The sequence below is a fragment of the Miniopterus natalensis genome, chromosome 15 (genome assembly GCF_054644295.1).
Source record: "Miniopterus natalensis isolate mMinNat1 chromosome 15, mMinNat1.hap1, whole genome shotgun sequence".
NCBI lineage: Eukaryota > Metazoa > Chordata > Mammalia > Chiroptera > Miniopteridae > Miniopterus > Miniopterus natalensis.
The window spans coordinates 17,344,549-17,361,959 of record NC_142095.1 but is presented as its reverse complement, the minus strand read 5'-3'; the positions used below and the strand labels follow the sequence as shown (position 1 = coordinate 17,361,959).

At 42.9% G+C, this 17,411-nt stretch overlaps 1 protein-coding gene across 1 annotated transcript in view; it reads right to left on the bottom strand.

Moving 5' to 3' along the window:
* Positions 1 to 9,754, bottom strand: part of ZNF385D (zinc finger protein 385D) — a 240,838-nt gene extending 231,084 nt beyond the window's left edge. Inside the window, exon 1 of the mRNA XM_016198781.2 lies at positions 9,597 to 9,754. Coding sequence (XP_016054267.2) covers positions 9,597 to 9,618 — 22 coding nt within the window. The 5' untranslated portion in view covers positions 9,619 to 9,754. The remainder of the gene's footprint in view (positions 1 to 9,596) is intronic.
* Positions 9,755 to 17,411: the final 7,657 nt, after the last annotated feature.

Sequence of the window (17,411 nt, the reverse complement as noted above, 5' to 3'; positions counted from 1 at the left end):
TCTCAATTCTGGACATCCTTCAAAATCCAGAGGTGTTTTAAAAGAAAGTTTAGACGCCTGGGCTCCACCCCCAGAGAGATTAATTCAATCAGATTATGGTGGGGCCTTGACAATAGCATCATTTCAAAGTTACCCAGGGAATTCCTTTGTTTGGCCAGAATTCAGATCCATTGAAATTCCTCTTAAGGATGGTAATAGGGTGCCAATAAAATAACTCACACCAGCCTCTGGCAAGAAGCAGGCATCCAGTCTTTGTTAAATCCCCCTTCTCAGTCAGTGGTTGTCACATCACCTGTAAGCACCAGGACTGCTCTCTACCAACGAGTCGAGAAATTCTCTAAAAAAGCCAAGAGATCCATCAACTCCATGCCTTGGGCGTCTCACTAATTGTCTTACTGAGTAAGCATGTTAAAGTTAGGGGAAACCCGGTAACAGTGCCAAGAAAGAAGTAATTTACCAGAAGGTTGGTGTTTAGGATCCTACACACAACATATTTTTTAAAGGGAAAAAAAATATTTTTTTAAATATCTGCCTTCTAATGCACCTGTTAACTGATAAAGATGCCTTAAGATGTGACTCTTAAGAAGTGCACAGCCCCCTAGGTTACAGCCTGCCATTCCTCGGGGCAGCTACTTAAAACACCTGGTGGTAGCCAGAGCCCCCCACATTGTACACGGCGGGGCGATGCACCCCAGCAGTTACTGTGGCCTTGCCTCAAAACCGGGGCACCGTCAGTTCTGCACTGTCTCGGGGCTTTACAAGCAGGTTTCAAGAGGCATGCTAATCATTCCATACAGAAAGGGAAAAAGGTTTTACCTTCATTTGTTTTTTAATAGGAGGGCCAGTCAGCCAAAGAAATGTTTAGAAGTCCAGCAACATAAGGAAGGATAGATAAAAATCGATACCAAATCCCTCTTTCCTCCCAAACAACTATTAATAAACTCGCTCAGCTTTCAAGGTGTCTGTCCCCATTAGGCCTTGGAGAGGAAGGCGTGCGGGGCACGGCGTCTTTGTGGAGGGCTCCCTGCCCGGCTCACCTTCTCTGCACAGCCTCTGCTCCTGCAGCTCCCCTTGGGCAGGAAATGAGACAGAGAGCAGATGAGAAGTGGCCTCCAAGGTACGTGTAACCCCATAATACAAGGGGCTATTTGAGGAAGTAACCGAATGCTCCCCTCCTCGGTGCACTAGAAATCTCTGCTGGAATGCTAAGCTGCATAGCTGAACATATTATTTCCAAATTGTTGTTATTTTCTTCAAAATCCACTCTTCAAATTCACTTGGTTATTCACATCCTCGTAAGACGGCCCTTTCATATGGCACTTTGCAGATTATGAAACTTGGGTTCCATTTCTCATGGACCCTCACTGTCAGACTCTTACACCCATTGTCCAAAGGGATTAGCTGACATACAGAGTCACCCATTTGTCCAATGTCACACTTCCAGAAAGTGACAAAGCAGGTCCTTGCTCTGGGAGGACTGGTGAGGCATTGCTGAAAGCTCTTCAACTGTTTCCTTTTTCCTCTTACTTGGATCTCCCCCAAGAGAACCTCTTTCCCATAAACTGAGATGTTCATGCAATGACTGTCTCACTTAAAGTGTTACTTATATCAGGTATAAGATCTCCTTCCAGATCCCTGACCGGTTTGCCCTGAGATCTGCTCCTTGAACTTTCCCTGGAGGGCCCAGGTGCTGACACCTGCGGGATGCAGTGCCCAGGCTGCCTTGTCCGTTGGCCGTCAGCTCGGTTCCACCAATAAGGGGACAGAAGTAGTTCTTTGCACAGCGGGAAAAAGAGAGACGCCAGGGTATTTCTCTGCCTCTCTCTGTGCTTAAGGCTGACTCCTTCTATCCTTCCACGTCTTAGGCCTGCCAGGACTCCAACTCCTCCCCCAAGGCGCTGGGCCCTGGCCTCCAGGATGGCATCCGGTCTCCCCATCTTACAGCTACCAGTTTCTTGCTACTGCTAATGTCTGGGTTGCCCCACATCCCTCCTGCGGCTTCTCAGCTCTTCCATCACCCATATAACCAATTCGCTGCATTGAAGTCCTTCTTTGTGAATTAGTTGGCATGGTTCCTGTATTCTGGTTGCCCCAACAGAAATAATCACTTTTTGCAATTGGTGTACATTTGTATATTTGGTTGGCTAGAAAGGGCGAAAGCAAGAAGGAATCACATTTTACCGACGGCTTAACATGTACTTCCTGGGGCCTGGCACTTTTATATGCCTTGTATATTTTAGTCCTCAAAATAGAACTGTGGGAAACACGTTATCATTAGTCCCCTTTTACAAAAAAAGTCTGGATATCAAAAAAGTGTGGTGGCTTGCCCAAAGATACAAAGCCAGCAAGTGCAACAGCTAAAATTCTAACGTAGGCCATTTCCCCCTCTTTATCAGTCGTGGAATAAAGAGCGGGCTGGGGCTGCATCTTGAAAAACTACTGGGACGGTACCACTGCAGATACCAGTTTGTAGCACAAATGGCTTCATTTTTTTTACAAGCAATGAGTTAAATCGTGAGACAGCAGGAATATGGAACATATCATTAGTACAAGCCTTAATATCCGACACTGCCTCGGGAAAACTGAGGCAGTGGAGAGAGCCTGGGTCCTGCCTGAGGCAGCTTCACGCCTTCTAAATAGGTGGGGGTTTTCTGATTATTATTAACTAGCTGATGTAAAGACAAGACAAAATAAATAAAAGTATGAATTTTGTTCAGCCCTCTGATCAATGAGAATTCCACAAAATCAAACACAAATATATCTTAGTGCCTAATCATTTGTATTACTTACTTTGCCTATTAGCTAGAATATTTTTCTGGCATTATTATTATTACAGATAATCTTCCATTCATAAAATATCCCCCTGTGCTCAGCTATAAAGAGTGAAGAGCCCTGAAGTCAGCCTCAGAATTAGTCTTGGCTTTAACATTGACTAGCCGTGTGACCTTGAGAAAGTTGTTTCAGTCATGGGAGTCTCAGATTCCTCCCCTAAAAATAGGAATAATTATATTTCGTCTACCTCCTACAATGGGTCATTCTGAGGATTAAAAAAAAAGCAGAATGTGGATGCATTTTGAAAAATATCAATTGCTATAAAAGTGCAAGTGTTCATGTTTATTAAAGTACGTTTACATTCATTATTGCGTTTTTATCCTCAGAGCAATCTGCCACAAGTACTTTCCCTCATCAGCAAAAGAAATGAATATGAAAAAGGTTAAGTGTGAAGCACAGTTTTACAAAAGCCTTGCAAATAGTGTCAAATTTATCTCCATTTTCTTCAGCCTTAATAAGGGGCAGTCTTTGAAATCGGTGGCCTTCCTGGGCATTTTCAACTACTTATGCACAGGGGGTTCTCCTGCCTATCGCAGCCTCCTGGCAATGCCAACATCTGGGCAAATTCTCTGAAACAAGGTACAGGTGAAAACTGAAGCTGAGATCAGGTGACGTGACACACAGCATAATTCTACCATTTTATATGGCGATTTTAGGTATTCTTCTGACATTTTTGCACATTGGTCTTAATATCCTAATAGATTTGGCCCTCTTTTTACATGGTAGAGCCCTGTGAAGAAAGATCTGAACGGAAGCAGAAAAAAGATTGTGAAATTCCTTACATTTATTATAAGATCTACTTTCTAAGGTCCAGTCCTTACTGTTACAGCTGATGTTTCAAGAACGACAGGAGTGTTTCTCTTGTCAACACACACAAACCAGCTGTTAGAGAGAACATCAGCCTTAAAGGATCTGCTGAGGAAGCGACTTCCCTTGCTGTCTGATGGCCAACACCCCTTGGATCTTACACATTCAACACAGATTTCTAGGTGCCCATGCGCCTGGCGCTGAGCTGAGCAGGGAGCTGACCAACCCCGTCCCACCGGAGCCCCGTCTCCCTCCAGGTGAAGTGGTGCTTGGGGCAGGCAGGTGCACTCAGAGCACCGGTCATGACCCTGCCTCTGTCTTCCCTCCTGACCTTGGCCAGGTGACATTTCTCCTTCCCTCCCTACTTACAGAAATGTGATATTGCAAGTGGGCGAAAAAAGAGAAAACTGGAAGATTGGTAAGGAGACAGGGTTCAATGCCTTCCACCCAGCGCTCCCATGGAAAATCATCTGCATTTCAGGCCTTGGAATCGCGGGAGTTTCATGGCAATACCTTCCATTTCAAAGGCTGTGCAAACCTGGAGTTCACATTCAAGGAAGGCCGACTTCCAGCTGCTTCGTAACGATTTTAACGCTGCCACAGAGCAAAGCGTCTTCCTATTTTCAACCCTAGCAATTTGGTTCAAGCATGATCTCAACCACTTTAAGCTTTGATATTTCTAGCCACTTCTTATGCTGTATTTTCTCTTAATGCCACCAATCATGTGTGAAATTCTGTTGCAAAACTAATCTTGGTGGGAAATGAGATGTAATGGCTTCTTTAAAGAAAGAGAGAGGGAGGGGGCAGCGACTATGACCTTTGTTGTTTTTTAACATGTTTTTCATAGTGTAATACAAATGGAAACATCTTTTTCTTAAGGTCAAAGTAGAAATAGGTTTGTGGTTATACAAACATCAGTCTTTCTTAAGCAGGAAAAGCCTTGGAAATTATTCTTATGACTTGATTTTTTTTAAAAACCTCTAATGTATGTAATAGTTGTTAAACTTAAAAGTCAGCTCTGCTCAAAAAATAGTTTAATTTCCATCTTATTAAATCAACACTGAATGTTTTACCTCTCAAATGATATGAAAAGATTTAGGAATACACAAAAGTGGTGAATGAAGAATAATATTTGAGTACTTATATAACAAGGCAGCGTTAAACATGCATACACACACACATAAGCCAACACATCTTGTCTTATCAAGGGAGGTTTCAGTCAAAGCAGCTGTGACCACATCTTCTGGAATGGAAGTCAGAAAACACTACTTTAAATCTTTCATTTGTTTTTTGGAACAATTACACCACCCATGAAAGGGTAACTTTGCAAGTCATCATTATCTCATGAATTTTGGAATTATCCCTTAAATAAACCCATCTCATTTCCATATAATTACAGCAACTAAGAAGGTTCGTTAAAAAAAAAAAAAGGTAAATTTTAGCTCAAAATTTAGGGGTGTAAATTAATAAGGAATCCATATTACTAGCATATTGATCAAATTTGGAATTTGGGTCCTTAAAATAAGAACTTCATATGAATTTAACAGAGAACACTCTTGAGGGAAAAATCTTTATGGTTGTTGAAATTCTTTTCGATTTCTGGTTCCTGCATGTAATCCTTTCCGACAGTATTCACCTGCCACAGTCTCCACCCTTATCATGTATATGTAGTAATTTATTGCATATTGTTTAGATTTATTTGTGATAAAACATAATAGTAATGACTTCAAACTTTAAAAAGGGGGGAATCTGGACTAACAGATTTCTTCCTGAATTATTCTTTCCCTGGGAGCCTCAGGAAGACAGAAACACCTCTGGAGTATTTAAAAGACTCCAGTGGACCTAATTTCCCATAACAGGTCACTCAGCACAAACTAATTAGGACAACTTAAATGTTTCTACTGAAAACACCAAAAAAGAGGAATGTTTTATTTCTGCTGCCTGCTGGTGTCTGCTCATTTCCTCCCTCATAACCTTGCCACTTAACTGTTTTTCTAACACACTGCTTTAGAGGTGAAACTTGATGGGCCAGCCAACACCAGAAGTGTAAATGCTGACTTAAGAATGTTCTAAACATCTCAGGGAAAAACAAAAGTCCTTCTCATGACAATGTACAACAGTGTTTATTACAGGCAGGGGAATAGGTCTTTGGTCCAGAATTTTCCTACTAAATTTGTCCTAGCTGTTATATTAAAAGCTTCCTCAATTACATATTTCTTGATATGATAGGCACACACCACTGAGTATTTTTCCCACTTTTCTTAGGTATTTTCAGGAAGGCAGCTGATCCACAATTAACACTAAGCTGAACTTGAACAGTTCATCCACACCTTCTAAATTTTGCTCACCCTTTTCTCCAGGTTTAATTAATAGGCCATTAATAGTAGCATTTAGCCTGAGCTCTAACATTCCTCTCTCAGTTCTGCTCATTTGTTTAAGGCATATCATTTCCTTTATAATTTCTTTCTTCGTTTGGCTGACTCCAGGCCCGACAGTGTCCTGATTTTGGGCCACAGAGATTTTTCTCAGCGCGATCAGCCTCCCATTTTCTCTCCTGGTGGCAGAGGGCTGTGACATGGCACCTCTCTGGCCAACCAACCATGGACAATTTGTGAGGTTGATGTGTCCAGTGCTAACGACTCACAGTTCCAGCAGTGGGGAAATGTGTTGGGCCAGGTGGAAAGGGGAAGATGATTCAGACATACAGTCTCAGAGGTAGAGACAGGACACCATTACAACCTTCTGCCAGGCTCTGAGAAATAACCAGGATGCACTCGAGCAAAGAACCTGCCCTTCATAACAGCACACTCCTCTTAACCAAACTGTAATCCAGGGGCTCCGGTCTGCTGTGCTGACAACCACCCACGGCCTCTCTTCCTTAATCTGGGATGAAGTCTCCCACCTGCCTTGCTTTTATTTCTGGATAAATGTTTAATGGCTGTTCATCCTTGGCACCTGTAATTTTTAACTATGTAAAATATTTCTTGGGGTGGAGAGGGTAACTTCATAAGCATTTATTACTCTCTCTTGCATCTACAGTAAATCCCAACCTGGTTGCCGACTGGGATTTTCCTTGCTTCATTCTTCCTTGTGAACCTTATTTTTAACTCTAAGTAATGAATGCAGGATCGATAGAATGACTAACAAAAGTATCCAGGGTGACTGAACAGCAAACTCTTAAACCACTGCGCAGTAAGTGGGAATGAACAATTATTGAAACAATGCACTGAAATCTCAATAGGAGATAAGAGTAAGGCTTAAGCCATTAAAAGAGTCCATTAGTCATGTAAGTCTGAGACAGCACACTCCAAACACGAGCTGTTCTCCAGACCTGGAAATATAACATATTCCACCAACTTGCATACAAACAACTGACTCCAAGTGAGCAGCGGCAGGGTCCAACTGTCCAGTCCCTAAGGATAAGGCAGACAGAGAAGCTGAGAAGCTGAGCCAGCCTATTCAAGCAATGATTCTTCAGTTATACTGGGGGGGCGGGGGGGGGGCACTGACAAACTAGATTATTTATAAAGGAAGTAAATATCCCGCCTGCAAATCAACTCACCCCATGTTACAGCATCATCATGATCTTCATCACTCCCAGCTCCAAACACAAATAAAAGAATTCTAAGACCTCTACCCCATCCCCACAAATCACCAGAAAAGCCCAGGAATATAGCCCGGCTTTCCCTTTGTCCCGGTTCTCCCTGACTTGATAAATCATTTGCAGTTCAAAAATGAAGGTAGAGTAACAGGCAAAGTAAAAGCATGGTTCTGAAAAACTGCCTGAAATAGCTAAAATTTTGGACACATACACATAAATAGAAACATATATATGTACACATACACATAAATATAAACATATATATATATATATATTAGCATAGTCTTAGGGGATCTGCAAACACTTGAACGCTCCTGAATCTTCACATGCCTGGGTTGCACTGCTCATGCTTCCTGCCCTCGCTCTTGCACCAGGCGTTTTATTCGAGACAGGTGGGCTCTCCGAGTTACAGACGCCCATCAGCTTGAGCGAGGGGCTGCAGAGCATAACCTGAGAGAAACGGCATTCCTGAATCCACACGATTTCCTCCGGGAATAGAAAAACATATCTCATACTGGAATTACGGTAAGACTGAACCATGCTCATGACACACAGGGCAACTTTAGCCTTGCCTTTAAAAGAGTATCATTTCATCTGAAAGAGGACATCACATTTCATTTTGTACTATTAAAAACTTGCATTGCACAGTGAAACTAATTGCCCTGTGAATCACCCTGCTTCCCAAGACGGCTGGACTAGCGTACAGTTAATAACATGAGCTCGCCTGGCGAACATCTCACCAACAGCCACATGAGGATCCACTACAGCATGGACGGCCTCTGGCCGGTACTTTTAGACTACACCATTCCTCTAGTCAACGTTACTTCCTCACTGCAATCACATAAGAAATTGTTGCAAGAGGCTGAAAACTTTAAGTAAAATTACAATCTACATTCCACCCCTCGGATATCACTATAGATGCCAACATTTTCTTTTGTCTAAAAGACGTGTTATCTTTACAAGCTTTTCCATTTATCAAAAATATATTCACGGTCAACAGTAACCACTTGCTGTTTTATTAATTGCCAATAAACAAGCTCACCGCCTCTATCATTAACCACCAGAAAAGGGTGTTGTCTAACTCTGGATTCTGCTTACATTTGATATGAAATCAGGAGTGTTTCTTCCATATCCATTTAAATTATTGTAAGGCCTCTTTCTAACATGACACAAATTACAGGGAAATCAAAACTGCTGTCAAGACAACTAAAGGCATTCGGCTCTTGCAACTTGTGTTCCTTCCATACTTGCAAAGATGTTTCACAGGCTTGAGAAAACAAAAGAAAGCAAACAGTACACGCGGAAATAAATACCCCAAGAAAAGAACACTTCCCCGCATGCATTTATCTCAAGATTCCTTTCATCTGAAAACGACTCTAGACTTCCTATTTAAAGCTAACGGAGAAACCACCCAGAGCCATCTGCCTCTTCGATCCGTCCCCAGCCCCTCTCTGGCTGTTCTCACGAACCTTTGAATATCAGATAGATGCCCTTCGATGCTGCTACCGGATGGAGCTCACAGAAGGAAAGCATAACTTCAGGGCGGAGGAAAGGCGATTCAGTCCTGATCCGTGGCTTCTTGCTCAGCGAAGGGGCTTTGCCTCCTCCCCTGGCAGCAAGTTGCAGCGTTTACAGGGAGCATGCACAGCTCCTACGGCGCTCCTCTGAGAGCCCAGCTCTAAGCCTCAGCATGTTTTCTGGAAATGCAGGCGGCTCCGCTGAAAACCTAAGGGAGGCTCCCACCGGGGCACCCAACTCAGCCGCACACATATTTAACAGCTCCCAGACCTCTCGCGGTTTAAAATAATCTGCCTGCCGTGCCAGGCTGCCCTAGCTGGACGCGAGGCTGGGGCGGCGCGGAGGCTGCGCGCCCCCCGCACGCCCGCACGGCTCGCCCCTTTGCGCCTCGCAACCAGGGCGCAGCCCGAGCGCTCGGCGACACGCAGGTACCACTAGGCTTCCCCGGCACGGGTGGCCGAGGAACTTTGTTTTACATCCCATTAAGTTAGCCCAGGACTTCCCGCGTCGCGTCATTTCTCCGTCCCTCGCCTGGCTAAAAAAGCCAACTTCATGCGGACAAATCGAGGCCAAGTTTATGCGCCCCCACCCCTCCCCGTCTCTCTCTGTCTCCAACTTAAAACTCATCCACGACTAATCAACACAAAGGAAGCTCCGAACGCTGCACCAGCCTGGTTGGTCCTCCAGATGCCCACTGGAGGTAGGTTGAACGTAACAGATTCTTGCGGTTTCAAGATTCTTTTTATTATTTTATTTTTTTAAGGGCTTGCCTGCACCGACCAAGCGCTGGGCACCCGCCCCCTCCCCCCCGCATTCCATCGCCAGAGTTAACACTCACCAAAATACATTATGTTTCTCATTAATCGGACCGCCGGCACCCCAGCGCAGCGCCTCCGGCATCAGCTCGCACCCGAGGCCGCCTGGCGGAGCAGCGCGCGGTCGGGCCGCATTCGGCGGAAACGGCCCCGGCGCGCAGGGCGGCGGGCGCCGAGCGTGCGTCCTGGGCGGCGGGCTGAGCGCCGCGCAGGCTGCCCGTCCCCGGCTACGGTCCCCGGCGGCTGGAGCGCGCGCTCGGGCCGCCTGCGGCACTGCCCATCCTTACTGTAACCCGACTCCTCCTTGCGATGTCCTTGCCGCGCCTGTGACATCAGGGCTGAGAGTACTACAAACAGACCCCCCCACCCCGGCGCACCCCACCCCCGGCTCGCGCCGGCTCCAGGAGGTGCTCCGATCGCCCGCCTGGACCAACCATGGCTCTCGGGCGGCTTTGACGAGCCCAGAGACCCGGAGGGGGCGGAGTGAGGGGCGCGGGAGGCTCCCTTAAAGCGAGCAGGGTCCCTGGATCCGCGCAGGAGCGCACGGGGGGCAGTCGGCGGTGTGCGGGAAGGGCACGCGGTCACGGGGGGGTCTGCATTAACCTGTCGTTAGACACACTTTCATCCCGCCCCTCCCGACCGTGTCAGCAGCATCCTCGCCAAAATCTCGCCTTCCCAAGTTAAAAAGGCCGTGGGGAGGAGGAATGCTGCCTTCTGTGCCACGGGCTCGAGGGGTTCTTGTTCGTCGTGTTTATACCGAAGAGGAATAGAAGTCTCAGCGCCCCATGGCTAAGGGTCCTAAGAGGTTTCCGCTTAGGGGCGATCAGATCCTGGAGCGCGCGTAGCTGCTGAAGAGCTGTTTTTATTTCCTGAGCATTTTTCTGAGCTAGGCTGACAGGGAAATGTAAGGAAAAATAACTGGCAATAAAAGCCCCCTCCCAGTTTCACAGGATCACATTTGCAGCCTCCCTTTCATAGGTAGTAGAGAGGGCCCTGAGGCTGAAATGATCTTTGACCCCTAAATGGGAGAGAGATTTAGCCTGAAAGGCAACAAGATCGTGTCAAAATCGCAGTCTAATCACCGATATAATATAGACACACGCACACACACTCCCACTAAATTTGCCATGAACAGCCAAGAAAGGCAAAGCTTAGCAAAGCCTCTGGCTCCTCCAATGGTCTAATGAACTGAAGTTCTTATCTTACATAGCAAAGGAGGTTGGAAGAAACCCCTGAAAGCTTGCTGATTAATACTTAAATGCTCAGCATGGAAAATAAACCCACGGAGCAAGTTCAGCTTCCTAAGGACTCCTCACTTTGCAACCCAATTTACCTACTGGGTCATAAAAACTTAAAAAATTTCTACAAAAGTTTGCGAAATAAAGGACTGAAGATAAGGATCTGTATGTAGCCTATGAAAGGAAGCCACTGATAATATATTTTAATATCGATGTTTAGAAGCCATGTTAGCAAACATTTCTGCATTGTGATATTAAAATATTGGAGGGTCTTTCCCTGCACAATTGTATATCTGTTGACGGATTTAATGCATATTTTTGGAACTAGGGGGTTGAAGCTCATAATAATAACAGCTTGCTGTACAATCTTGCAAAAAAACTTAAACTCCTGTTTCCTCTCCGTGAAAGAAACACTATAATCAATGTCCTCTCTCACAATGAACTATAAAGCATTTGGTGAATGTGAATAGGTAATCATACATAAATCAGAAATCTGACACTGAGTCTTAGGATAAATCTAGTGATGTTCTTTTAGAAATGACTCTTCACCTTGGCCAGTGTGGTTCAATGGTTAGAGCGTTGGCTTCCGTACCAAAGGGTCTCTGGTTCCATTCCTGGTCAAGGGCAGGTACCCAGGTTGCAGGTTCGATCCCTGGCCTGGTAGGGGCACGTGCCAGAGGCAACCAATTGGTCTCTCTCTCTCTCTTCCCCCATCCTCCCTTCCCTTTCAAATCAGTGAAAAAAAAAAATCCTAGGTTCAAACAAGATACAAAATAAAAACTAAAATAAATCTAGAAATAAGATTCTTCATGTAAAGCCATTTGGAAGAAGAACGTTTAAGTAGTAAAGAATATTCACTTTTTTACTCCTCTTGTGAAATTAAAAATAAAAACAATGTTAAAGAAGAATACTGAAGAAAGCACATAAGTGTTTTCCTTTTGGACAGATGGAAATCATCATCCAAAAGCAGGATTAATGGCCCCTCCCTCAGGCAGAAGCACCATCTGTGGTGGAGCTTGCTCATGAAACTCATCAGCTGCCTTGACCTCCTACATGGGCTAGGGGGCACTGCAGTTTAATGTTAGAATTTTTGGTCCTTTTGAGTTCCTGTAGTTAGGAGGTTCACACATTGCCAGCGCAGTTTAAAACAGGAGATTTGAGACTCTCAAGGCCTGTCTTAATAATGAATACCAACCTTGCATTTGCAGTTACAAGGTACATTCACTTATGTCATCTCTTATTCACTGACAAACTGAGGTACAGAAATGTGGATATCATCAGTGTCACAAATGAACAACGTGAGACTCTGAGACGTTAGCAACTTTTGCAATGATGTGGTCAGTAAAGAACTGTCGTCTTACTATATGTACGTTGAATTTATGTTACAGTCCCCAGCAGGTTTCTTTACTCAAAGAAATAAATTATAAATTTCCCATTTATTATGGCTCAGGTAAATTTCTTCCCCAATCAACTTATGTCACTACATGCTCCAGGTAAAATGATATATATATATTATTTACATATATATTAATAAATAAATCTAGAAATAAGACTCTTCATGTATATATAATCATGCATATACAGGCAGAGTATCTGGTAACAGAATATTCCCACCTCTGCCTGGCCTATAATGGATTATGCCTGAAAGCGCAGCATGTAGCCTCTGAAAGAGTAGGGCATCCAAGAGGCAGCCGAGTGTTACATCTGAACAATGGACTTCTGTTCAACCAAAAAGAGGAAGGTATCCTCTTTATTTAAAAGTGTATGCCCCTTCCCCCTCCAATTAAGGGTTATCTGGAATGCCAAGGCCTCAGATACAAACATTGGTTATCTCTGGATGGAAAACAAATTATTTTAATATTAATTTTATACTCTTTATTATTTCACTAAAATTTATTTGTAAATATCATATTTAAAAAATGAAAAATACTATTTTTATTTTGAAACAAAACAACATCCAAATGATGACACAGCTAGCCATGGGGTTCTGGACATGTCAGCTGTGCCTGAGAGATGATCCCAAGGACAGGACCCAAGAGACTTTCAGGAAAGGACCTAGTTCACACCTCTGGCCTTTCAAGAGGTTTTAGAAGCTGGGAGATTCTGAGGAGAAATCAGGTCATTATTTGCCAGACAGAACTATATTCTCCACTATTAAAATGAAGAATACCCCAAAACCAGTTACATATTTGTGGTTAAAACTTTAATAAATATAAAATAAAAATTCTAAGTGATAAGAGAAAAATATATAGTAACATGAGAATTTTCTCTCTGCCCAAATACCCAGATAGCTGCCTTCTTGGATCCCTCATCTCCTTCAAGTCTAGCTCAAAGGTTCGTCCTGCTCTGTCTTTCCAGCTTCATACTGCCTCAGTTCCTCCCCTGGCATTTCCTCACCTCCTCCCTTCCCTCAGGATTCTCCACAGCCGTACGCCACTGTACACATCTCTTTATTTTGGTCTCTCTTCCCTGGAATATAATCTCCATGAGGGCAGAGATTTTTGTTAGCTGTTTACTGTTGTATCCAACAGTTCTTACAAAAGTATCTGGCACTTGTTGCTACTCAATAAATATCCGTGAAAGAATGAACGAACATATTGCGTACCACCAGACTGTGTGCAAAAAACATCATACTTGTCTGTGTGCCTGCAGTCAATTCTTTGGGGTTGATGGCGTCTTATGCAAAGTGCTTAGACAAATTGAATTTGCCCATGCTTAGCAGCAGCTGTTCTTAAATTCCATGCGATACAGATGCCAGGTGGGACTGCAGGCCACAGATTTTGAACTTGCTTGTCCTTTCAAGTTCTCATAGCTGAATGCAGCAGTCATCTAGTGTTGAGTTAGCAGAGCCCAGTTGTCTTACATTGCTTTCCCTGAGCCTCCATTTAGTCTACTTTCATCTCTTACCTATATTGCTGCAATAAAATTTTATCCAATGTTCCTGACTCCAAGCTTGCTCAAGTCCAACAGGTTCTCCATATTAGATCCATTATTTTCTTTTTAAAGTGGAGATGACCAAGTCACTCCCTTACTCAGCATTCATGAGCGTCTCTCTGTGTCACCTACCAGGGTATAGAAGGCCTTTCACAACCAGGTCCCTGATTCCTCTTCCAGCTCTGAATTCTTTATCTTTCATACTCCACTCCAATCTTATTTCATGACTACAGCTCCCTTAAAGACTGAGCTCTCTCTTACCTGCTCTCTTTACCTGGACAGTTCCTATTCAACCTTGGTTCTCTGTTCAAGCATTATTTCTCTGAAGACACTTTCCTAACCTGGAGACTGAAGGAGGTGCTGCTTCTATTTTTTTATACAGCACACAACACTTTTTTCATTGGGCACAAAACACTAATTCCTACTGTAGCACTTAGACATAGTGTGGGGATTTCCCTGTATTGTTTGTCTCCCAAATGAAAGAGATCTTCATGACCTAATACAAATTGGTACTTAATGAATCCATTATTAATCTATTCATTCATTCAATATTTATTGAATAAATTCAATATCTCTCGAATGCTTACTTTGTGCCATTCGTTGTTCTAGGTGCTAGATAAAGAGCACTGCTTAAGTGCAAAAGGCAATGGGGAGACGTGCCTCAGGGGTTCCAGGAAGAGCAACAAGGCCAGTGTACCCTAGCAGAGCAGGTACTGAAGAGTACATAAAAGTTGAAGTCAAATGGGTCACATGGAGCAGAATTCAGTAGGACTTTGTAGACCATAGTGTAAGGACTTTGACTTTTATTCTGATTTATATAAGATGCCTTTGAAGTAACACGACTTTGTGTATTTTAATAGATTCACTATGACTAATGTATGGAGAATGGACTAAAGAGAGCAAGGACAGAGGCAAGGTGACCATTGAGGTAGCCTTTGTAATAATCTAGAAAAAGAGTTGGACCAAAGTAGGAACAGCAGAGGTGGTAAAAAGTATTTGGAGTCTATACATAGGTCAAAATGGATCAACAGGATTTCCTGATTTGTTGGATAGACCATAGAAGAGAGAGAGAAAAAAAAAAAGAGTAATAGGTTATTCAAAACGGGGGACTGAGCAATTGAAAGGATGGCATTTTCACTAACTCGTATGGAGAAGGAAGTAGAAGAGCATGCCTGGTTGGGGGTTAAGAGGTAGTCAATGTGGGGCATATTTAGTTTGAGGTACTTACTACATATTCAAGTGGGAATGTTCCATAGCAGTTTGACTCTATGGGTCTGAAGTTAAGGGAAGAATCTGGGGTTTTATATTTAAATTTTGAAGTCACCAATTTGTAGGTGGTAATTAAATTCATGAGGTCAGATGATACCTTTCAGGGAGTATAGATGGAACTGGAGAAGCAAGAGGCTTAACGCTAAGCCTTGGAACATTATAAACAAGAGGCCAAGTATGTGGGTATTTGGTGATTGAACATTTGTTGAAAGCATAATGATTTGTTAAATAAATATCTGCTGACATATGAATGACATTTTATGAAATTCTATTTATTTTAAGCCTGAGTTTGCCTCTGTCTGATATCCCACCATCCATTGTAAAAACAGTTTGAAAAGTGGACAAATAAGTAATTTGTCTTACATGAGAACACATGCCTAATTCAATTGATCTGTGTAGTGTTTTGATCAGAATTTTTTTAGATGATGTAGACACTGCTATAAACTCATAAATCATTTTTATTTCCAGATTCTCACTTGAAGTTTCCATTGAAATTAAAGGCTAGGGACCTTAGTCTGAAAAAGTATTTGCCCACAAAGACATACTAATATTTTGATAAAAATAAAATCCTAAAAACAATATAATATTCCAAAATTCTATCTATCTAAATTTCCATGACTTCAGAGACATCCAATAAATCCCTTCTATATGTGGTCCTACCTATTCTATGGTCAGTTAAAAGAGGTTCTTTTAAAATATTTAATAACTGGCATTAAGAGCCCGCTTAGAATTCTTACCTTAGCGCTGGCTGTGACCTAAACCTACGCATGTTTATTCATTCAAAAAATAGTTATTAGATACTCAGTACTATCGCGAAGTACTAGTCTAAATGCTAAAGGTACATCAGTAAAATTACAGAAATCTCTGTCTGCAAGGAGCTTACATTCCAGGGGTTTCCATAGTCCAGCTTGTCTGATAGGATTTGGAACCTCTCCTGCCTTCTCTCATACAGAGGAAAGGACCTCAAACATCCTTCATCTCATTCATTTCTGAGTTGTAGTTTATTGCTTTCCCCCCCCAATAGAATAGGCATGAGAGCAGCAGCCTACCCACTGTGTTCATGCTATATCCAGTGTCTCAGTGTCTACACAGTAGGGGGGGTGCCAATAAACCCTTGTTAAGTGAATACATATCTCGAAAGTCTTCTGCCTCTAGATGATGCTCCATTCTAATCCTACTGAGAATATAGTTATATTCTACCTGGAATACCCTTTTCTATTCTCTTTTATTTGTCTAAATTGTTATATTTACCACCCCAAACTACTCAGATATTTTGTTTTCTAGTAAGTTCTCCCTGGGCTTATATATGACTCATGTGTTCCCTTTATGAGCTGCCAAATATTCTTTGTATAACTCAATTACCACACTTATCAGATTGCATTTCAACGACTTGTTCAGTTGTCAATATCACTCAAGTAGAATGAAGTCCCTTTGGAGTCAAGGAACAAGTTATATAAATGTAAATCCTTGAATTTTTTTTAACATTTCCCAAAACATAGCAGAAATGCATGCCAAGGACCAGGGCCATGGCATATTGGGTCAGTGACTAGAGTATGTCATTATCATCAGACATGATCATGATTGAGGAAGCAGCAACTCTTGCTGTGGTTGGAGACAAGAATCAGAAATACACAGCCAAGGAGGAGACATCAAGAGTAATTTTAGGGTACAGAGAGGAATCCCAAAGATTTGAGGAAAGGCCAGCGAGGAACCAAAGGGCCGATTGGCCATTAGGCAAGAGACAGATTGGAAATTTTGTGGGTGGAGCAGGTCAGGAGGCACAATGGGAGTCAAGCACCAGCATCAAGAGCAGAAAGTTTAGGCAGAGAGTGATTCCGGGGAAGCTAACCAAACCCCTAGCTTCTTTTCTAGGTGGCATCCATTAGTGCATTTTCCTGACTGACAGTACTGATTCCCTTGCATCCCGAAGCATCACAAGCTTCCTTTCTGAAGCCTTTCAGATTATCTCTGCCATGCCTTCCCTTCTTTTCTTTTTCCCGCAAAGCCCTTCAGGAAGTCGTTTATATTTTACTAGTGTTTTATAAGGTCAACTCTGGCCTGTCGTTGGTAGTCCCAGACCACCTAGTATGGTGCCTCACTCATAAGAAGTCAAATTGTTCTAACTATTATCATCACTGGCAAAAACAAAAAGAGGAAGCACTGGAGCAGAAGAGATGGATAGGGAGGGTGGGGAACAGAAGAGGAGACATTACATAACAAGGCACTGAACTCTCATGTCTAAGCTCCCACTCTGCTGCTCAGAGGCTTGTATCACATTTAAGAAGATGAAGCGCATATCCAAAAATATAAGCAGAAACAAAGCAAATGACAAGTGAATAATCTAGAAAATGTATATAAAGACTCAGTAAAAAATGAAATTATGATGGCTTCAGGCAA